Source organism: Andrographis paniculata, unplaced genomic scaffold (genome assembly GCF_009805555.1).
Source record: "Andrographis paniculata isolate CXL003 unplaced genomic scaffold, ASM980555v1 Contig78END, whole genome shotgun sequence".
NCBI lineage: Eukaryota > Viridiplantae > Streptophyta > Magnoliopsida > Lamiales > Acanthaceae > Andrographis > Andrographis paniculata.
In genome coordinates, this window is record NW_026137615.1 from 3,569,677 (window position 1) to 3,593,351 (window position 23,675).

Below are 23,675 nucleotides of genomic sequence, written 5' to 3' on the forward strand. Positions count from 1 at the left end.
TGATATAGTATATTTTTCCAAGAAGATATATATCAAATATTTATTTATTTATTTATATTTATATTTATATTTATATTTTATTCTTTTTTTAGTTTTTAGTTTTTAAAAATTATAATTATTTTAATTGAATAAAATATATATAATATATATGTTATTTTGTAAAGAAATTTTTTTTATAGTATAAATAAATAAAAATTTATAAATATATATGTAGATATAAAATAAATTTAAAATCAAATTATACAAATGAATACACATTTATATTCATTACAATCAATCAATAATATATATATCAAAATTTTTCAAGCTCAATCCAAACACATAAATTCAAACCCACTTCAAAGTTGAAATAAAAATCAAACTCAAATTTCTCAAATTCCCTAAAGAATCACACCCATAGTACTTTTAGAAATAAAAACAATAAATTAAATAACATAGAAATGAGCTTCAAAATAGAAGGAAACAGTGATAATTTTATTAATATTGACTTAAAACGTAATTTAAACACACCTCAAAAATAATTTAATCTATTTTTGTAACAATAAATATATACACTTTTTACCATCTCTAAACTTTTCAAACAATAAAATTCAAATATAGGACCAGAGGGGCGATCAAAAAGAAACAGTAGCAAAATGCATATTGTATAAGTTCAATAACGAATCCATTTACACATTTAGCAAAACATGTGGTTTGTGTTGTACCTTCATTCATCCATAGTCAGTCAATGTCAGAAAACTTTCATCCATAAGCAGCCTTGGCTTGGTTGGTTTGTTACCCCACACCCCCACCCCCACCCCCACCCCGCCTAATTGTTGGTTTTCCCTTTGCAATAAAATCATGATCAATTATATATGTATATATATCTCCCCCTAGCTACCAAAATAATTTATAGGTCAATCTCTCTACTTTCCTTCTCCATAGAATGCCTCCTCAGTCTGCAAAACAACCACAAATCCATCCCAAGAAGACGATATGAATGACAATTTCAAAGATTGACAAGGCAATTAACCGAAAACAAAGTCGAATAGTAAAGGGAGGCATAATATGAACACACAAAACTCGTAATCATGTAGGGTGTGCTTATTTTCTTTTTTGAAAAAAGACACAGCCCAAATGGTAAAAGATTGAGAAACTTTGCCAAATAAACACACCAATAAAGGCGAGAGAATGTTGAGATTTCACTTACATCTTCGGTATGTATTATCACTGTGTCCATGGTATGGGGGTGGCGGCGGCGGTGGTGGCAGCAGCTGCTGCGTTGCCTGTAGAAAGAAATGGAAAAGGGATATCAAAACAGACTATAAAGAAATAATATCTCCCGGCTTGGAAAATCTAGACAGTCGTAATGGTGACAAGTGTTACTTATGCATTTATCAAATTCAACAGAATCTTGAACATCAATATATGCTTAGGAATATGTAACTAATCGAACTTATTACTCCATTCGTTCCATCTTTTTAGGAAATATAATTATACATTTTAATCACATTTTACATCTCATAATTTATAATTTTTTAAAAAAATTTTAATTATACTATTTAGTTATCTTAATTTTAATCTATAATTACAAACTATACTTTACCTAAATTCCCGCATCCAGGTAAACCGGATACAGAAGGTGGGATGGAGCGAGTATTATGATGGTTAAATGGATGGTTTGAAATAAGTCGTTTGGACCACAATAGAATCCCAAAAAAAAACATTTAGAGGTCCCAAAGGAATGCGAAAGCTCCATAAAAGTTTCCTATAATTGACAAAAGAACTTAAAAGAAATGTGAGACTTCTGTACCTGAAAGTCATCAGGATAGTATCTCCTTCCACCAACATATTCTGAGAGAGTCGGACGAAAAAACAAAAAGAAAGAATCTTACTACAGGTCACAACTTGAAAATTAAGTAAAAAGGTAAAACGTGTACATGGACCTACCGGATGTGAAACCAGGCCTTTCTTGATGATACAGAAAAGGCGGTTGATCGTAACCATAGGATGAGGAACTGGAGATTGATGATCAAGTTAGTGATAATCATGCATGAATGATGCTCGACATTAAGGACATGTTTGGTTGTGGGGTTTGGATTTTGAATTGAAATAATTATTTGAGGTGATATAAATATGTGTAATGTAGTATTTTGAATGAAAACTGAAATTTTAATATAATACAGTAAATACATCATAGGTATTTGATTTGATTTTGATGTTTTTTAGAAAGAAAATCCACAACCAAAGGCACTCTAAAGTTTGGCGATAAACTCAAAAACACCATAGGAATTAGTTTGGCAAGCTTTAAAGATTTAGAACCTCATTGCTGAGATGGGATAAGAACTTCCTATACGCATCTGTGGCGGGGGGCGACACTCGGAATAGAAGGGATCATGTGCCTGAATACACCAAAAGAAGAGCCTAGTTGTGTGTTTGTGTTGATCACTGTAGACTATAAAGTGAAAAGGAATGATGATCATAATAATAAAAAGGGCAGAATATTCGAACCGTTTGGTAACTTGTAGTTAGTGAGTACGGCCTCTTGCTCCCAGGTAACGGAAAATGATAATCTGGAACAGTGGGACCTGCCCAAAAAGAAATGTAGAACGGTTGAAGGACCGAGGCCACATCTTAGTTTCATTTGAGATATGCATAACAAAATGAACACAAAAGATTTCAATCTTCAAACAAACTTCCACTGAGTTGTAGGTTTCTGAATCCATTAGCAAGGCGGGGTATGAGTAAAAAATATTTTCAAAAAATAATAAAAATTGAAAGTTTGCATATAAAAATCATCAAAAGATTGTATTAGAACACTGGATAGCTCGTCTCTAATCGACCAGAAATTAAAGAATCATTGTAATATTGGTTGTGATCAGGACTTTGGTATCACACTAAACTAAGATTATACCATAAAAACATCCTTTACGCGAAAAAACTCAGAAATGCTATTGAGTACATGATGGAAATTCCAAGGAAATATATATATATATATATTGTGTACTAAATTATGCAAGCAGAAGTAAATATTATCAATATTACATTGATACAACAACGTCTACTTCATGCTTTTACCCTAATCCGCAACTAACAATGTTGAACGTCTTTGGCATTGTCTTGCAGGCACTTATCTACTTCATTTGGTACAAAGTAACACATATTGCACATGTTTTCGGGATAACAAAAATACTACAATCTTTTAATTTGAACTAGGTTAATAAAGAGATTAAACACTTTGAAGGTATGCATACATGGAAGGCGCCAAGGAACTACAGCATGTCAAAATGCAATGAAGATAAAGAAATGAGGGTCGTTTTAAATAGAACAGAAGGCATTGTTTATTTAAAGAAACTCAAAAATAAGGGTAAGCAAACTAAACGCGGCGCATGGATATGTAAGACCCAACCATTACCTGTCCTGGGATATTGAAGGACCTGGTTACTTGATGCTTGTTCCCTCAGAAGTTGTACGAGTTCATCAGTAGTAGATGGTCTGCTATCAAACTTGATATTATGATGGCTACTCCTGGCAGGGTCTCCCGTTTTTTGGGGTTCATGAAACCTTTTGGAGGCTACAAAACAAAAAAATAAAAATAAAAAATCAGAAGTACACATTTGAATTCATATGTAACTTGATGCTCTAATGCATTAAGCACTCGTATAGAAGTTACAAAACCAGGACCTTTCATCTTTCTACAATAATATAGAAAGTTAAAATTCGAAAGTGAAATAATATAGAATCCAACATCCAGTAAGAGGATTCTTTATTGCACAGCAACCACCATAAAATATCTAACTTAGGCGTTTATTACGAATATAAATGCAGTTTGCATGAGCTACAAATTACAAATAATTTAAGAATAAAATTGTATAATTTGGCTCCTACATTGAAAAGGGGCTAATAAATCATAGTTCTCTCTCACAATTCAAGGTTTAAAAATCACTTACTTAAATGTGAATTGACACATGCATTAAGTAAAAAACAGAAGTACAAAATAAAAGATTCAAAAATAAAATATAACTTTAAAAATTTCTCCTAGCATTCTGTTAAAAACGATATAAAGTAACTTTCTGAATACTTCTAGACAGAAGAACTACTTTCAACTGAAATGGCAATCATTACCGTATAACTTCCACATGTTTTAATCTCGATGGTTTTGATTGATTAAATATTTAAGCAACAATGAAAGAAATAGATAATACTCACTTTGTGATCCCTTTGGCTTGGCTTTGAAGGGTTGCTTACTAGTCAGATCAGAGGTATTCGTTTGCTTGCACTTTGGAATTGATTTTGCAAGAGAGACAGCGATCTTAACCTAAATTTATCATTAACATAGAGATTAATTCCTAAATAAGAAATTTTAGTTTTTAGATATTAATCACCACCAAAAAGTCAAAGAAATGCACAACCTTGGAGCCGCCATCCTCCAATATCTCTCTATTGATAGCCTCAATGCAAGCAAAAGCTGCGTCACGGGTTTTATATCTAATGACGGCAGAATCTTGTCTCCTGGATGAAGGCAGGCCCTTCCCAGAGGTAACATTTTCGATTTCACCAAATCTTTTGAAGTATTCTTTCACTTTTTCTTGATCCCAAGCAAAAGGTAGACATTCAGCATAAACAGTTTTCACCTGGATGAAGACAGTACCTCTACTATGAATTAGGTACAACCAGTATCAAGTTTACTTAAATGAATAGCACTTTTTTGTTGCGAAAAATGGACAGGAAACAGCGCAAATGTAGGTGCAATACAGAGTGTATAAAGAGGTTAATAGCTATAGATACTGAAATCAAACAAACAAGAGGAGCCATGAAATTATTTGATTACTAATAGTAACATTTCCAAGAAAACTGACCTCGTCGACTTCCTCATTCGGGTCAACTAGGGGTCGTGCCCATTCAGCAGTCACCCTTGGGTCTCTTCCAAAAGCATCCTTCTTTTGGAGTTTATGAAGAGCAATTTGAGCATCCCTGCATGTTTCAAACTCAACAAAGGCAAAACCTCGATTTTTCTGAGACTTTTTGGGATCAGTCTTAAGTATAACTTTACATATCTTCTCAATGCCCACTGACTTTAAAAATTTCAAAACCTGCAAAAGAACAATCTTAAGCTACATCAGTTACTCAAATGAGTTGTAGGACAAAATCATTGCACAATAAATATTGCTTACATTATTAGTCTTCCAGTTTTTGGCAATGTTTCCAAGAAATATTGTATCATTGGGCTCAACACGTACCACACTACACTGCTTCCCGCGAATCTAAGATTGAATAATAAAGATAAAGAGCATAAGAAATAGAAATAAGTCTTGTGATGACAGAAAGAAGATTCTGTAGGAGTAGCATGACAGGTAATGGCCTATGCTCGGAGATAGCTACAAAAAATATCATGGAAGTGTAGTCGAGTCAAGGAAAACATAAGTAATGCTTGTTATCAGTAAATACCTGATATGAAAATTCAATATGATAAAATGTAAATAAAACCAAGACTGTTTAAATACCGTTCAAAGAAGAAATATTGAATGCAATAATAATCGGTGAGATTGATTTAACACCTTCCAAATGTCATCCTCATTTGTATTCTTGTCCAATCCACCAACAAAGATCTCAGTTTCTTGCCACTTTATTTTGTTAATGACATTACACAGTTATCTCAACTAAATTGTCCGGCAGATTGGTGTAACAACAGTTCAAAAAGTTCATAGAGATCAATGGTTCAAAGACCGCTCTTTGTTTGACTTCTTAGGCATGTAAAGCATGTTTGTTATTGTCAAAGTCCAAAAGTAGTGACAGAATTAGAATTTTAAATGCAAGCAGGTGCTTAATCTGATTCTATATGCCTAGAAATCAGTTGGATAAACTAGAATTTATTATGACTAGTCTTTCTCCTTTCTTTTTCCTTGAATCTTAAACCACGTGTGATTACGAATATATCTGAAGGCGTACACGTGTCACAAAAGATAGATCAACTAACAATTTCAACATGACACAAAACTTAATCTTCTTCTATTACCAATATAACATCTCGAAGCTAAGTTTTTCTAGTTTAAGACATTCGAGATAATGCCATACAAAACAAATCAAAAAAGCAACCAACACATCATCACTATCATCATCATCATCATCATATGTAATCACACAATCAATTACGTAAATTTACTTTGAAGTATATAAGGAAACTTTTACTTATGGAAAATAGGCTAGAAAGTTACCTCCACTTTAGAGTAACTTTCCAATGCCTTCTTGGCATCAGAAACCGTAACAAAATGCACAAAGGCAAAACCCTTGTTCTTGCCTGCATTCCCTCTCATCGCCAACCTCACCCCCTGTATTTTCCCAACTTCATCGAACACTTTCCTAATGTCATCCTCATTTGTATACTCGTCCAATCCACCAACAAATATCTCAGTTTCTTGCCATTTCTTTTCTTCTGATGCCTCCATTTCCTTAATTGGTAACTCCGGAAACTTAACACTATCATGCTTCATCTCACCACAGTCATCTTCAGGTTCCTCAATCTTCCTCTCATTTTCTCCCACAGCCAAAACCTCATTATTTTCTCCCTCTAGACGCACATCTTGATGCTCAATTAGCCGCCCATCGACTTTATCAACAATATCCACAGTCAGAGTTTGCACAACAGACACACTTGCTCGATTCTCCGGCGAAGAATCTTTCATCTCCTTCAAACTCGTAACAGTTTCAACAGTATGATTCACAGTTCCCTCTTGAATTGAGTTTTCAACTTCACTGCCCTGTACATCTGAACATGCAGCATCTCCCCCATGTCGATTGGTACATCCTTCATCCATCATTCTGTCCGAAACATTCGCACTAGACTGGAACTCCAAACTCTCTCCATTCACAGAATCAATTCCACTTTGATCATTTCCCTTTTCGCCATCACTACCAACGAGCTTCAGTTCTTGAGTTCCCTTAGCTGTGATCCTTCCTTCTTCCATAACCTTATTACAGTTTTCCACATCAACATGGCTTAAACAACCCAAATTTCTTGCCTCCGTCCCTCTCCCCTCACCATTCCCAATATTTGAACTTAGGGTTTGGTCGATCAAATTCAATCCATCTTGCGCTTTCTCCGATGTTCCAAGATCTTTCGAATCACTCGCTAAAATTTTCTTCGGCACTCGCTTTTTAATTATCTTCTTGACAATTCTTACAGTCTTCCTCACAACTTTCTTCTTTCCGTTTCCCGCCTTTGCAGTCGAAGGAGAATCAACTGTATCTCTGTCAGGAAGGATTTTATCAGACGCCAAATATTCACCCCCAGAGTTCGCAGGCTTGATTAAATTTCCCAATTTCTCAGCACGGTCACATTTAACACCCTCCGTATCAAGCTTTACCGCCTCCGAAACAGTAGCTAGGGTTTTCTTCAAACCTACGGACTGCGCCTCGGAAACAGGAGTCCCCGCGCGTGGACTCTCTCCGGCGCCGACCACCGTATCAGAAGCACCGTCGCGGTCAGTTTCCTTTGAACATTCAAAAGAAGCAGGAACATCGGTGAGTGGAAGGCGGTTGCCCTTGGCCATCGAAGCGGAACTGCCGCCACCGGAGGCCGACGGAGAAGATCCAGCACGAGCACGGACGACTGAACTGTGGCTTGGAATACGCTTCCTAGCCGTTAATCGAGAAGCTCTGCCCGTCGGAACGGCGGACGCCGATTTCGGAGGCATTGAGGCGGTGCAGGCAGCGCCGATTGTCTCTTCCACCGCCCCGGTGTTTTCGGAACTGAGAAGGATTCCTTTTTTTTTTTTTTTTTTTTTTGCAAATATTTATTTATTATTATTATTTTTTTATTTGTAGATGTCGCGGATTAGCATTGAATTCAATTCTTTTTTATAGTGCTGATTCCGTAAATAAATTAGGTCTGAGATTTTCCAAATTATTTTGTTACCATTTATTAATTACTTCATGTCTTCCATATTAAGTAAATAAAAACATATTATTAAAAATAGTTATTATATAATATAAATAATTAAAACATTAATATTAATTAATATTAACGTAATTAAATAATTTAATTAAAATTTAATAAAAATATATATAAATAATAAAATTTAGTATACAGTGAAAGTGTATAAGCAATTTTTTAAAAATAAAATAAAAAAATTATATAAGAAGGGACAAAATAAATAAAAAATATTGAACATTTTATATGTAACAAAATAAATATATTACTCTTCTTAAAGAAACATATGCTCCTTCTAGCTTATATGACATGAATATAAATTTTAATAAATGTTAGACATTTTAATTATTGGATGCGTCTTCGAGGGTTTTTACTTTAAGATTTTATTATTTATTATTTTTGTAAAATATATTTAAAAGTAATATATTATATTTATGGCAGTTGTTCAATAGATTGTATATCACTATAAATATATACAATAGAGAATTTCAATTTCATATTCTTACAATTTTTTTTAAATGTTTATTTTTCAATATGTATAGTATTATACTAAAAATTAAAAATAAATTTAAGATATTTAATCTAATTTTATTTATATCACATTATATAATTATTTCAAAGTCAATTTTCACTATTGAAATCATAAACACAAAATCCACAAATTTAAATTAGATTTAGTTTTATTCATTATGTTAAAATTACTATGATTTGAGTATATCAAATTTGTTATATTATACCTATATATGTACGTCCATATTTTGATTATGAATAATATTATTGATTGTCTATTTGAACCATCTATAAAATTTCTTTTCATATACTTCCTCCGTCCTAAATACCATGTCCACGTTGCCGTTTCTGTCCGTCCCACATACCATGTCACTTTCTTTTTTTAAAAAATAATTATACATTTTAATCTCATTTTAAATTTTTTAATTTTATTTTAATTAAACTAATTAGTTATCTTAATCTTCATCTTAATTTATATGATAGGATAATTATTTTCATTAATATATTTTTAACTATACAGTAATTATACTCCTTTTAAAATACTGTATCTACAGTGTAGCAGACACGATATTTCGAACGGAGGGAGTAATATTAAAGCCACGAGTCTGACCCTCCTTCATTCACCGTCGTTCACATACAAATTTCATATGGTGGCATATATCTCTTGCACGTGAGGGCTAAGCTTAATTGTATAAAACAATGAATATTGTATTCATATTAGTTTGATTGTGAATAAAATAAGAGTAACTTTGAAGATATATAAGTGAATGAATGAGATAAATTTTTATACTACTACAATTGAATAAAAAATATGTTTATTTATTTATTATTAATATAAATTAAATTTTGTAAAAAAAAAATTGAGAGTTTTAAAGATCGATATAAATATTTATTTATTGGCGATAGAGAAACAAGTGTTTATACGTGGGATTTTGATTTTGGTTTTAAATAGTAAAATTTTGAATTGAATTAGTTATTTGATGTCGTATGATAAATATGTATTTATTTGATATTTTAAATATAAAATTAAATTTTAATATAATATAATAAATAAAAATTAAGTATTTGATTTAATATTTTTTTTAAAAAAAAAATTAGAATAGTTGTTAAATAATAATAATAAAAAAAATACCTTATTATTTGTTTTGGTATATGGTCAAACCTCATTCTTGTTGTTATCACTGTCATAAACCAAATGTAGCAGTGCTGAGTGTTGACCCTCAGATTAACAACCCTGGTATGTTTTGTCCCTTCTCGATTTGGTGAACACACAAAACAAAATGAATTATTTTGGATAGTCAATTTGTCATCAGATTTTCGTAGAAACACATCATTCAATTTATGTGCAGAGGAAATTAATGAGTTTGTTTTTAATTGCACAACATGGTGGTTGTTTTGTAAACCGATGTGAGTGTTTGGTTGTGTATAGGGTTTTGAGAATTGTTTTTAGAGAGAGGAAGTTTAATTTGATTTTCTCACTCTATCCCCTCTATTCTCCATGTTCTAAACGAATGTTTGACACTTTGACATGCCGAAAAGTTCGTAGGATGAAGAAGTTATCAGAGTTTCGATCAGGAGAAATGTCCAAATTCTTAACAGTCATGCTCTATGGTAATTGTCGGTATGAGTTTGTGACAACTTAAGCCCATGAAAGAGTTTCCAAAGTAACAATTATTGAGATATGGGTTGAAGGAGTTCGTGGTTTGTCTATGTTCTATAATCAGAATTGATTAGTTAAATTCTTTCTTGATTGGTATCCCCGAATCTAGGTTGATTTATAACCGAATCGAGTTAACAAATCCTTGTCTTGGCTTTGAATTTTTGTATTCATGTTTTTGACAGTAGATTGTTATAACTGTGTTACAATCATGTTTTGGAAGTTCACCATATTTTAGATGTTTGAATGAGTTTTGGTGGAAAACCTGATTTTACTGATTTTAAAATCAAATTAAAATACAAACCATAAAAAACACTTTCGAATTCAGCGTTCGATTATTGAGAATATTCATCATTACACATATATATGTAATGTACACAATTTAATAAATTCCAGAGGGTAGAATAGTAATTTCATACACATCACACGATAAATCGTGTTGTTGGAGAGGCAATTCCAAATTAATATATAAAGCGCGTTTGCGACTCTTCTTCAAACCAGAGAATCACCAGCATAGTTAATTGTCTCCTTCTCCAACGGTCGACTTATAAATATACACAACGTAAGCAGCGAGCACCGCCAGTGCGGCCGCCGTCGCCGCCACCGTCACCGCGCGATTCCGCCTCCGAGGAGCGCAGGCAATGCCTGAGTCGTCAATTTCTTGCTTCGGTTGCGGAGGCGGCGGCGGCGGCGCCTCCGCCTTCGGTTGCTGGTCCAATTTGGGGGCGACCGGCTCCGGTTTTAGGGTTTGCTCAATTTTGGGGGTTTCCGGAGCATGAACACGCTTGGGAAGCGTGATTTGGAGCCAACCGGCGACGAATTTCGCCTGGATTGCCGACGTGTCGTAGGTGCTCGTAGAGACTGGAATTTCCTTGTAGAATCTGGATTTCTTCGACGCGTCGATCTCACGCTCACCGGAGATTTTGAGGATGCCTTGGTTGCTGAACTGCACTCTCAGATGATCCTTTTTGAAATCTGCTTCCACAATCATCAAGGTACGAATAAATTGCGAAACATTGGAATTGCAAATTAAATTAAACACACACACACATAGATACTGACCTTGGAGGTGAATTTCGAGAATGTCTCGATCTTCACCGCGGTTCCATTTACAGAATGGTTCGAATTCTTCGTGCACACCTGCTTGATTTGCTTTTCTTTCCATGGTAGCTTTGAGCTTGTTTTTGTTGATTTGTATGTGTATTGATTTGTCTCTTTCGATTCAACTTTGCATATATATATATATATAAGATGGAATATTGAGGTTTAGAAACAGATTGGGATGTTCGAAATGGTTGCTTTTGGGTTTCTGAGAGAGGGAATTGATTCTTTCTGCTTATATTAGATTTTATGTTGCTTTGTGTGCATGCTTTATGTGAATGTTTATTCATGGCTCCTTCTTGATTCCATATTCTCTGTTCTAAGTTTTGTTCTTTTGGTAATAAAAAAGACCAAAATATTTGGGAGGATTAGTATTAATACATGATAATAATTCATACTATACATATTATGTTTAATTTTAACACAAGTTGCATGATATGTGCCCCTTTCGTCTCAATTGAAAATATCTCTTATCATTTTTATTTGTCTTGCTAAAAAATATCTCTATAAAAATAATCACATTTATATAAAAAAGCAACTTTATTATTATTATTTATATATATATAAATAATAATAATAAAGTTGCTTTTTTATATAAATGTATAAATTACAAATATAGCATTGCACGTATAATTAATCTATCCATTTCAAATTACAAAAATATTTTACACACTTTTAATAATAAATAAAATAAAGTATTATTTTTTAATATATTACAAAATCCAAAAGTACATTGGAATGGAACATAAAGAATAATATAAATGCATGATATCGACTACACATTGTAGTAGTCTATATAACATATAATATGATTGATTTAAGTATAAAATCGATTATAGTATGAATAGATAATATATAATAGTAATACACAAGACACGTTGAAGAAGAAGGTTTGTTCACCAAATATTTTTTATTTATCTATGAAAAGTCAATAATTTTTATATTATGATTTCTTATACCTAACATAATATATTCATCCAAAAATATAAAATAAACTTGCAATGTATTTTTTCATACATATATGAGGTTTTGAATCATTTGAATTTTATTGGAGCCGCCAAACATAAATACGACCCAAAATATAAAAATTTGAGCTTAGAAATTAATTCTGAAATATTATCGGACCAGACGAAATCGTCACGGTTGAAAAACTGAGCCATTCCTATCTATTCAATTTATCAAAATAACTAAAGTGAATATTTTTAAAAATATATTAAATATATAATAAAATAAAAAGTTAACTATATATTTAATGTTTAATTTTTTAATTATCAATAACAAAAATATAATTTAAAAAATTTAAAAATCGTCTAGCCTGGGCAGCATGATTTGAAGTCGGACCTTGTTTGGGTATGAGTTTTTAGGCTTGATCCAAAATCAGGCCGGGTCTACCCGCCCGACACAAACTTGAAACTAATCTGACCCGTCCGGAACGAAAAATCGGGTTGACCTGAAATTATCCCCGCTAAATTTTATATACGAATTATTGGTCAAGGACCAAATACCGAATTTGGCCGCCCTTTACTAACTTATACTTGGGCCTTGATTAGAGATCCAATCCAGCCCGATTTACCATATATTGAAGGCCCACACACAACCGGTTTAGGCCGTCCGGTCCGGTCCGACATACGGTCCGAGCGGTTTATATAGCCCGGTCGGGGACGGCCGCTAACCCACATTCTAGAAGATGACTTCAGGCACTGATACCGATTTCGAGGTTCCAACGAGCGGCGGCGGCGGCGGAGTTGACAATGGCGCATCGGAGGGCGGCGGTGATGATGACTTTCCGGTGCTGAGTTCGCAGGCTCTGGCGGCGCTCAAGGAGTTCCTCGAAGAACAGGACCGGGAGGTTAAAGCGGCGGAAGATGAGGAGGAGGAGGTGACGTTGCTGTCGGAGGACTGGCGGCTGAGTCAGTTCTGGTACGATCGGCGGACAGCGGAAACCGTCGCCGCGGAAGTCGGTGTTCTGTGTAAGGCGGTGCCATCTCCCCGCGTTGCGTGCATTGCTTGCCCCACTCTGTATGCGTATCTCAAGGTATTCGATTAATGCTTGGGATTTCTTCTCGGAACGGCTAACGAGGTGCTGTTTACTGTTTAAAGCTCCTCGATTCTGTAATTCTGTAGATTTTTTGTTTTTATTATGGTCGTGTTTTTTGCTTTCTGTTGGAATTTGGGTGGATTGTTAGTTTTGAGATTATGCTTATCTCCATTTTCATTCATGAGTGCATATTTTAGGTCGATTTGCTTGATGTTCTTCAAATCTTCTTCAATCATCAACTGGATTGTTGACATGAGATGCTGTTTTAGTACGGACATACGGATTGCAGCATTTGCATGATTTTCTGCTTCGTCCTTATTTGGTTGTGTTACTTTATCCGATTTATTGTGTTCGAATTTTTCGTAGAATTGGTGATTTGGTAGCAATCTCTAATCCTTGAACAGCCATGCATATTACAACATTCATATGCGCTTTGCTTGCTGGAATTTCGATTGCTTTGTTTTTTGATCCCTTTCTTTGGAAAATTCAGAAGATTGTACCGGAATTACCAGCACAGATTCTTGAGTATGACAAGAGGTTTGAACAATATGGGGATGAGTTCACTTTTTACGATTACAACAACCCTGTGGATCTTCCATCCTCATTGAAGCACTCGTTTTCTATTGTCGTTGCAGATCCTCCTTATCTGGTAAAAGCCTACAGTTATGGAAATTATTGTTATATTATCTGTTTCAAAAATTGTCATGAATTCGTATTTCTTGTGCCATAAGAATGTTAATAGAACTTGATCAGTTAGGGAGTTTAGAAAAAATCTAAGATTTACATTTTTTGTAGAACACTCATCTTCGAACTATCGATATTCTCTAACTTAAAATCCTTTTGCCACTAAAATTTGGTTTCAGAAGTTTTGAAGTCTAATGGCAAAGAAATTGATTTCATTCGAAGTGTCAAAGCATATGACAAGAAAAGACACCCATTGTTAGTATTAGGAAAGGAATTAGGGATGTGACGGAACACTCGGTTTTACATTGAAAATCTGTTGGTTATTTCTGTTTATTGATTTAAATGGTGTCTGTTTCCTTTGGGAAATCAAATCCGGAGCATATAACAAGAACATTGTAGACTTGTGGCGTGTTTTTCCATCTTTCAACATAATGGATAGTAGAAGTTCGTTTCTTAAATTTGAATAGATAAGTAATCGATATATGATTGTAAATAGCTGAATAGTCACTTAAGAAAAGCAAACTATCTCATCGTGTGCCCTTCATTAAATTTTTTGTTGTCAGAGCAAGGAGTGCTTAGAGAAAGTTGCAGGAACCATCAAACTTCTATCAGCACCCGGAGAATCTTACATCCTATTACTCACAGGTGGGATTCGTAGTCATCACTTCAATTGTGTTTTACTCTTGTTTCTACATATCGAAATTGGATTATGCCTTTCTTGAATATGCGGCCTCTTTTTGTGTTTCTTCAAACCATTTTCTTCATTACTTTGTTGTCCCTCGTACACATAAGATTAGACTTTGCGACATAGATGAACATAAATTAGATTGACGATAGTGACATTTTTAATAGGCATGAAAGCGATTACGTTCTTCTATGCTCCAAGTTTACGAAGCTTGATTTTTTGTGATTTCACTTTGTTGGTGAGACGTGTCAAGAGTCCTATTTGATTTCTTGATTTGTGTTAGTATTACTATCTCCTAATTGGATTTACCTCATTGTGTTTTTGTTACCATATTTTCAATAGACATATTGGTTCGTTGCACGGCTTCTCTATTTAAAAACTTCCCACAATACTTCACATTCATCCACCGTTTTGATTTGAGTAAAATAAGGCGTGTGTTTGGATTCGCCTTTTGATTTTTGTTTAAATAGTAGTTTTTGGCATGATGCTAAGTGAGATGAAATAATATATTTTTATAAGAAATTACGATGGTTGTTGCTCGGCTTCTCTATTTAAAAAAATTGCAGCAATAAGGGGTGTGTATGGGTTTGTCTTCTGATTTTGATCTAAATAGTATTTGATGTGACATTTTGTGAGATGAAATAATATATTTTATTAAAATAATTGCTATAGTTGCATGGTAAAAAAGTTACAAAAAAATTCTCAAAGAGAACAGGGCTAAGATTTATTTCCTTTACACTTTGTCGAGCCTCGAATTAAACAGCATCGCATCTTCTCCACAGGCGAGGTGCAAAAGGATTCGGCAGCAGATCTTTTAGGGTTGCATCCATGTGGTTTTCGACCCCAACACTCTAGCAAACTTGGCAACGAGTTTCGCCTTTTTACCAGCTATGATCCCGGGATGAGGCTCCTCGGCTGGGATAAAGACTTGTGACACTCTCGTGCTTCTTACAAAACATCGCATCATACCTGTAAGTTAGCTTTCACCACACTTGTATGTCATTACATGGCGCGCTTGATCGATGTTTCTTGTGCGCATATGTGATTCACTTTTTCTCCCTTGTTTTTACGGAAACTCTGTCTCGACTCAATGGGCGACTCAATGGCGAGTCGAATTGAGTCGAGCCGAGTTAAGAAATGTTTGAGCTTGATGATAGGAAGCCATCAATGGAAATGTATTAATATAGTTATAACATTGGGCCAATGTTTCTTCTAAGTGTGTTTTTTTTTTTTTTTTTTAAATTATTATTATCTATTTTCTATAAGGATATACTCCTATTTTGTACGGGAAAATTCCTTGTAGGGTTGTAGGGTTTTATTTAAATGTATTTATGCAATTCGTTTCTTTATTGTTAATTTTTTTATGGACTTTGTTATGGGAAGCGTTTGAGCCCATTACTCACGTCGAAAATTCTATAAAGATTATAATAATAAAAAATAATAGCAAATTTACAGGAATTGGTGTAGAATGGGACAAATTTTACAAAATTATATATACATACAAAATGGTTAAGAATGGAGCAAATTTTACGATATTAATAATAAATAAATAGTGTACAACAAAATTGTGTTTGTTTGGTATTTATAAAGTGTGTTTCTTTTAGTTTTTTACACATTTTTTTTATATTAATTATACCATTTTTTATAATTCACGTTAAAAAAATATTTTTTATAATTATTTTATAAAACAAATATATTCTATAAATTAATTTAATATACTAATTAATTTATATTTTTATTATGAGTAAATTATATGTAATATATATAATTAATATAAAGAATTTAATTAATTTTATAATCTATAATATTATATTATATTTCTCTAATTTTATTTTTTATGTAATAAATAAATATTTTTATATATGTTTAAAGTTTTTTTATAATATATATTAAGATATAAATTTTAAAATGCATAATTTAATTTTTTAAGGGTATACAATACAAATTTTCTCTAAAAAAATAAATAAATAAACTCCGGGTATGTGGATATTATCCGACCTGTGAAGTCCGAACAGTAAAAAAAATAATTAAATGAAAAATAAAAATAAAAATAGAAAGCATAACCCCTCCAACCCCAAGGGGTTCCGATCCGAATCAAAAATCGGAGAACTGTAGGCCGAGGAAATTCTCGAAACCTTCCACGGCGAGATGCGATCGAACGTCACGTCCGAGGTACCAATCCCCTCTCCCAGCTACATTTTCCGACGAAATCAATGCTCCCTCACACTAGGGTTTCTGAATTTCCACTGTACTCACTCTTTAATTTACTGATTGATGTTCGCTTGCCAAATTCCTCGCATCGTGTTAAATTCCGAGATACAATCATGTTTAATAATCTAGCTGCATTTCATTCCGATCGGGGGAAATAATTCCACGGAAATTGATGTTAGGTTATTTATTGTTAGAAGTGTATGAGTAATTGCTTTGATTGTGTAGAGCTGTAAGTTACAGTTTTGGTTATGTAGTTGTAAGTTGGTTTAAGAGTGATTTGTGTGTGTATTTGTGCTATTTTGTGAAGAATTTTGAGTTGTTTCAGTGATTTGTGCAGGCAGGGCTACAGACTAGGTTGAATCAATGGTGGGAAGGCATACCTTTCCTCACATCTGCAATTGTGATTGTTTGTGGGATCATTTACTTGGTGTGTTTGTTTGTTGGGTATGATTCCTTCGTCGAAGTCTGCTTCTTGCCTTCGGCAGTCGTTTCACACTTTCAAGGTAACTTTTTGCTATGTTCGATTTCTGTTAGATTAATTGATGTAGCCAAAATATGACCGTTAGCACGGTCAATTAAATTTTTCTATTTATCTGCAATCACAAAATTCATGTAATACATTGAAATGGATCGTTTCCACACGATTTTAGGTTATACAAAAAATTCGTGGGTTTGTTTCGTTTGGTTTTAGCTTAAATAGTATTGTGACTGTGATTTTTGTAAGAAAAAATAGTGTATCTTTTACCGGTAACGTACAGGCTTAACAGTATTGATTTGTGTTTGAAATTGAAAACAAACACACCCACATGTTCAGTGAAATTAAAAGTAAAAAAGGAAGATATTCAATTAAATTAACTAATAACCTCGAAAATAACTAAAATTTAAGAAATCAAGTCAAGATGCAAATCGACGATGAATAAACTTATATAATTAGAAAGTTTAGTCAAATGAATGATTTTGGAATGAAGTTTGTATTTAATAATTGATTTAATTAAAAATAATTTTCATAATCATTGATAAACTAGTTAAAGATATTAACAATCTCTTGATATTCAAATTTTCTTTAATGTATAGACAATCAATGTACGACCATTAATTATTCCTAATCAGGCTAGCAAGACTACGTACAACCATAGGAAGTAACTTGGCTATTTGCATTATAATCTAGAAAAAATTGTTCGAATTACTACTATCTGTGAGGAGCCGTTCTTTTTGGTTAAACTATTTTGGTTGCAGTGTACAGGATCTACACTGCCGTGGTATTTCACGGTTCTTTGTTGCACGTGCTCTTCAACATGTTGGCATTGGTTCCCATGGGATCTGAGCTCGAAAGGATTATGGGATCGATCCGTTTGTCATACATACTCACTATTTTGGCCACTAGCAATGGGATCCTTCATCTTCTTATCGCGTTGTTGGTTTCTCATAACCCTTTTAATGCTGACCTGTCTTTGATGGATCAGTGCTCGATAGGTTTCTCAGGGATATTGTTCTCGATGATTGTTATAGAGACGAGTCTCAGTGGCGTCCAATCCCGAAGGTTTGTATTGCTAATTGCTGCCCACTTTCTTCGATAAAACTTCGGATGGTCTGGATGAGTAATATCGACATTTTGTACTATAAAATTTTAACAATGTAGTACGTCGCTCATTACATTTTCTCTTGCCTGCAGTTTCTTTGGACTTTTTAATGTACCGGCTAAATGGTTAGTTAAGCTTAAATCTTCATTGACGTGCTTAGTTCTTGCTAAAGCTTGTACCGTTGTATAATTTTATTATACTTATGAATTTCAGGTACGTATGGATATTGCTAGTGGTTTTTCAGCTTGCCATGACAAATGTCTCGTTGCTTGGACATCTGTGCGGTATTTTGTCAGGATATGCATGTATGCTATCGAATGCTTTTGAGATATGCCTTAGCTGTCAATATGTCCCTTTCTTTTACCTAAAATTGAGTTTAATATGTTTTTATTGGTTTTGGTATTGGCACCAGATACTTTCGGGCTGTTCAATAAGTTGCTTCCTGGAACATCATTCTATTCGTCCATGGAGTCCTCCTCTTGGCTTGTACGTTCCCGTATATTATTCAATATGAATATAGTTTTGCCTGCATCAAAAGTTAAAACACCATTTAATATGAATATAATTTTTTTTGTTTTTAATGTGGTTTTGTCGACACTTTAGATTATAAAATGTTTAATGAACTTGAAATCTATAGTATTATGGGGTGTTTAGTTGTTGGTTGGAATTGTGGTTGAACGGGATATTGTTCGATTAATGTTTGAATTATGATGTAATATATATATTTGATTAAAAGAAATTTAAAATGTATGTTTAAGCATTTTAAAAACTATATTCAATATAGATTTCATTTCGTAAGAAATAAAATTATATTCCATAATACATAATTAATATATATATAAATTAATTTTATGCAAAACACAAAGAGTTTTGAATGTATATAAATATATTTGTTTATTTAGGCGAGATACAAAAATTGAAATTATAAATAGGTCCCACCTTGAAATTTTTGGAATGAAAAAATTAGAAGTATAGTGTGAACTTCGAGTGAACCTATAAATAATCGCACCCTTGGTTCATTGTGTTCATTGATATGTCTTTCATTTTGGCTTTATTCATTTGTACCTATAAATAATCACAGCCTTGGTTCATTGTGTTCATTGATATGTCTTTCATTTTGGCTTTATTCATTTGTACGACTCCCTTGTCGCAGTCTACTATTGTAAGGAGACCTAAGTTTATAATGTGCACCGGAACCACCCCTACGGCCAACATCCCGACATACACAAGCCAAAGCACCACTTCAAGGTAGATCCTGTCTCTCTTTATTACCTTATTCACTTTGGGATCACAATCCGATTCTAATGTGCTCGTTATTTCCCTTTGAAGCGGGCTATTTTCTGGAAATATGTGGAGGAATCTATCTTCATTGATGCCTCAAAGGGGAAGTTCCAGTCCGGCTCAGGTACAATTTTCATCATCTTTTTGTTTCGTGATTTTCTCTACCTTCTTTGTGGTTGGGAGCCGTTAATCAATGTTGAACGTGTAGTCGGTCAAGTATTGAACAAGATCAAGAAATGACAATTTAATTAAATATACGTTTAACTTGAAAACTGCTGTAGATCCTTTGTTAATTGTGATCCTCATTTTATGAAAACCACTTACGGTGAGCTCGAGTAGCATACGGTTAAGGAAGGTTTGATACGATTTACTGAAAATATCGAATCATACTGTATATCGTATTGAATTTTCCGGTATGTTAAAAGAACATATCAATGCTATATACCAAAAAATTGGTATGCCTAGAATTCGGTATGACATATATATATATACCGATAATTCTATACGGTATCGGTATACACTGTGTTATACTGAAATACCAAAATAAAAAAGTAATTTCTAAAAAATTAAAAATAATAATTTTGGTATCAATATATTAAATTATCGGTATATATCAAAATATCATGTTTTCAGTATATACCGAAATATTATTGAAAACGTCAACTTATATACCATTACCGTATCAAATTTTTGGTATATTTAGTATTTTTTTGGTACCGTATACATGGTATTTCGGCAATTCAATATGTTTTTTCCACCCCTACAAACGGCTCTTCTTCACATTATCTTTGTCATATGTTACTCTCCAGATGCAGACAGCGCAAGATAACGACGGCCGGTTTCCCGGGAGAGGCAGGACACTGGGTGGAACCAATCAAACAGCTTCGATTACAAATTCCGATTCTACACTACAAACCAGACTACTGGATGACGACAGAAGCCTCGATCCAGAAACACTTGGCGGAAGGTAATCAACGCAATTAATTATCTCGTCTCTCCTGAAAAGAGAAAATGTGTTCCTATTTCATATGTTTTTGCCGACAACATTCCCTCTTTATTTTCGCTTTTCAGGCCACCCGTGTCGAATAATGCTGCAGTGCCAAGCAGAAATCAAAACAATCCGGTCCGTACATCTTTATAAGATGATTATCTTTTTATTCAATGCTATATTACGATTATTCTTCTTACATCAGTTGTAACCTGTCGCTGACACAGAGCGCCGTTGCATCAGAAGATGATATTCAGAAACTAGTCGCGATGGGTTTTGAGAAGGTAAAGAATCGAAACTGAAAGAATTATTTACCTTGCTTACTATTCGCCCCGTTGCATCATCATCGTCATAATCATAATCGTCGCCGATGATTGATTTTCAGACACAGGTGGAAGTTGCAATAGCAGCTGCCGACGGAGACCTGAATGTCGCGGCGGAAATACTCATGACCCAACAGGTATTCATTATATATATATATATACATACATTAGGATATGAGAACATGCAGACGCCATTCTTTAAGTACGTATTAGAAAATTTGTCGTTTATTATCATTTTTAGTTATGTATATGTATATGTATGTAGTCTCGGATCTGATGTATATATATTTATACGAGCAGAGTTAGACGAAGAAGGAATACCTGCCGGAAAAAGAACTCCCGACCGGTTCCCGTCCGCCGGCGGCGGCGGCGGCGCTATGTTTTTGGGAGGGTAGTTGTTTGAAGGCATTTCCATCTTTGAAAACAAATATATATATATATATATATATATAACTAACAGTTAACTGACGTTGATGAATTGTAATTATGTATGTCAAAATTTGTGATGTAAAGAAATTGAAACTATTTTATTGTGAGATTTTATTAGACTTCTGATATATAAACTAATATTTCTCCATTCTTAGTAAGTACTGGCTATGTTCTCTAAATTTATTTTTTTATTTTTTTTGTGTTTTGGTATGATAAATTTATTTTATTATTATATTTGAAAAAGTAAAAAATTAATATTTAATATATGATTTTTAATTTAATATTTATTTACAATAAATATCATTAATTTTATTACATTATTTTTTCATTCTCTTTAATTATCAACTATTTATTTATTTATTTTTTGATAAAATATTCTTTTTTAATAATTCTCGTGCCGGTTAAATATAGCAAAATGAGAGAATATATATTTTGCCAATTTTTTGTTGTTAAAAAATAGAGTATTGAGTATATATTTTGCTATTTTTTATTGTTAAAAAATAGTGTTTATTTTCTTTTTTAGCAGGCATGTACTTCATTATGCATACAAATATTGTCGTATATATTTATCTACATAATATCAATTATTAATTTTAAATAATAATATTATTAAAATTTTATAAATAAACATTGAGCGCCTGTAGCTCAGTGGATAGAGCGTCTGTTTCCTAAGCAGAAAGTCGTAGGTTCGACCCCTACCTGGCGCGGTACGTTTATATTTTTTTGTTTGTTTTCAGATTTACGCATGATTTCAATTAAAAATTCCCATTTAAAAATCTATATTTACTTATATTTTTGAAAAAATAATTATTTATCCTTTTCTTTTCTTTTTTTTGCATCAATTTATAGTTTTCCATTTAAAAATATTAAATTTGATAATATTTTTAATTAGAATATCAAATTCAACTATAATTACTTTAAAAAATGTTAAAATAATTATTTACTTATATTTTAAATTTTATATTTGCATAATTAAAATTCATAATTTTCTATTTTACATAAAATTCAACTATTCATTTCACTTGAAAACAAATTCAAAATTTAAGGATATATTTGGTTAGTATATTTTAAACCAATTTTACCATTATTATACTTCATTATTTTCAATTTAAAAAATATTTATTTTAAAAAATATCATATAAAAACACTATTTTAACAAAAATTCAGAGGTGACAAACCAAACTCAATTCAAAACCAAACAAAGAAATAAACCTTTTACATCATTTTTTTAACTTTTATCCATCCATAAATTTTTGTGTAATTTACTTTTGATTTTATTTATATAGTAGTACTATAATTGAAATAAAATTTGGACTATATTATTATTATTATTATTATTATTATTATTATTATTATTATTATTATTATTATTATTATTTTCTCTAAAATATTTTTATACATTATTTATAAAAATTTAAATGCGGAAAATAAATGTATGAAAGTTCGAATTGGTTGAAACCATACGGGATATGTTTATAATAAATACCTATGGCAAGTCATGTGTTTTGAGGAAAACTATTACGTTAGAATTGTTTCGAAATATCTAATTTGGATGAAAATATGTAAAAAAGAAAAAAAAAGTTGAATAAAGATGTTATTTTATTAATATTTTTAATATAAAATAATTATAATTTCTTATAATCAAACTAAAAAAAATACGTTCTCGAGCTTACGTAAAAAATTTTGAATTTACTTATACGTGCTCTTAGACTATTTTTTATGTTGTGGATTATATTGAAAATAGTAAAAATAAGAATAAAAATTAATTCGAATATAAGATTTTAAAGAAATTTTGATGATTATTTAAAATAGCCCATTCCAAGCCTGCTTCAATTTCTATTTCTAGCTTAATTTCGTCTTACGCCCCATGCGTCGATCTCCAACCCCAACCCCAACTCCCAATGCATCTCGTTTTCCTGCTCCTGCTCCGATTCTCTCTACATCCGATTTCATCACCTCTTGTAAGTTTCTCTTTACTATTTCTCTCGTGCAACGTTGGAGCTGAATCTGCATGCGATAAAAATCACTTTTATAGTTTAGTTTATCTCTTTTTTTCCTTTTTTTTATTCAATTCAGCGAGGAATTGGAGAATTTGAAATTTGTTTGGGCATCTTCTTTTTTCTTCTAGAGTTTGCGGAGAACTTAGGGCTCGAGCCGCGTTTCACTACTGGCATGAGGGACAGGAATGAGAATGGAAGGCGAGTTAATTTAGTTCAAGGTAAAGGGCATCGTCATTTTTAATGGATTGTGTACTCTAATTTTAATTCTCACTTGCTAGA

The 23,675-nt window shown here is 32.7% G+C and overlaps 4 protein-coding genes and 1 non-coding gene across 7 annotated transcripts; 3 read left to right on the top strand and 2 right to left on the bottom strand.

Annotated features, from left to right (window-relative positions):
* Nucleotides 1-518: 518 nt before the first annotated feature.
* On the bottom strand, nucleotides 519-7,769 carry LOC127239854 (uncharacterized). Of its 2 annotated transcripts, none has more exons than XM_051258199.1 (12): nucleotides 6,195-7,769; nucleotides 5,154-5,243; nucleotides 4,839-5,072; nucleotides 4,392-4,613; nucleotides 4,189-4,297; nucleotides 3,395-3,553; nucleotides 2,491-2,567; nucleotides 2,302-2,381; nucleotides 1,930-1,997; nucleotides 1,793-1,833; nucleotides 1,190-1,265; nucleotides 519-938 (listed from the first exon to the last, which is right to left on the bottom strand). In XM_051258199.1, exons 1-12 carry the CDS (start codon nucleotides 7,671-7,673, stop codon nucleotides 934-936), a joined length of 2,640 nt encoding a protein of 879 aa, XP_051114156.1. In that variant the 5' UTR covers nucleotides 7,674-7,769; the 3' UTR covers nucleotides 519-933. The 2 variants fall into 2 exon arrangements, with proteins under 2 accessions (XP_051114156.1, XP_051114155.1); XM_051258198.1 differs by having other exon boundaries at nucleotides 4,839-5,087.
* Nucleotides 7,770-10,386: 2,617 nt separating this feature from the next.
* On the bottom strand, nucleotides 10,387-11,306 carry LOC127239961 (uncharacterized). The gene is made up of 2 exons (XM_051258360.1): nucleotides 11,139-11,306; nucleotides 10,387-11,051 (listed from the first exon to the last, which is right to left on the bottom strand). Exons 1-2 carry the CDS (start codon nucleotides 11,239-11,241, stop codon nucleotides 10,594-10,596), a joined length of 561 nt encoding a protein of 186 aa, XP_051114317.1. The 5' UTR covers nucleotides 11,242-11,306; the 3' UTR covers nucleotides 10,387-10,593.
* Nucleotides 11,307-12,833: 1,527 nt separating this feature from the next.
* On the top strand, nucleotides 12,834-15,923 carry LOC127239960 (uncharacterized). Of its 2 annotated transcripts, none has more exons than XM_051258359.1 (4): nucleotides 12,834-13,212; nucleotides 13,709-13,864; nucleotides 14,463-14,544; nucleotides 15,367-15,923. In XM_051258359.1, exons 1-4 carry the CDS (start codon nucleotides 12,865-12,867, stop codon nucleotides 15,516-15,518), a joined length of 738 nt encoding a protein of 245 aa, XP_051114316.1. In that variant the 5' UTR covers nucleotides 12,834-12,864; the 3' UTR covers nucleotides 15,519-15,923. The 2 variants fall into 2 exon arrangements, with proteins under 2 accessions (XP_051114316.1, XP_051114315.1); XM_051258358.1 differs by having other exon boundaries at nucleotides 12,838-13,212; nucleotides 13,706-13,864; nucleotides 15,367-15,913.
* A 679-nt stretch (nucleotides 15,924-16,602) lies between these two features.
* Nucleotides 16,603-21,538, top strand: LOC127239526 (rhomboid-like protein 15). Its single transcript, XM_051257720.1, has 13 exons — nucleotides 16,603-16,756; nucleotides 17,133-17,298; nucleotides 18,032-18,335; nucleotides 18,468-18,500; nucleotides 18,589-18,680; nucleotides 18,788-18,861; nucleotides 19,529-19,623; nucleotides 19,705-19,780; nucleotides 20,466-20,623; nucleotides 20,728-20,779; nucleotides 20,872-20,928; nucleotides 21,030-21,104; nucleotides 21,268-21,538. Exons 1-13 carry the CDS (start codon nucleotides 16,733-16,735, stop codon nucleotides 21,271-21,273), a joined length of 1,212 nt encoding a protein of 403 aa, XP_051113677.1. The 5' UTR covers nucleotides 16,603-16,732; the 3' UTR covers nucleotides 21,274-21,538.
* A 492-nt stretch (nucleotides 21,539-22,030) lies between these two features.
* On the top strand, nucleotides 22,031-22,103 carry TRNAR-CCU (transfer RNA arginine (anticodon CCU)). Its single transcript has one exon. It is a non-coding gene; the product is annotated as a tRNA-Arg (tRNA).
* The last annotated feature ends 1,572 nt before the right edge of the window (nucleotides 22,104-23,675 follow it).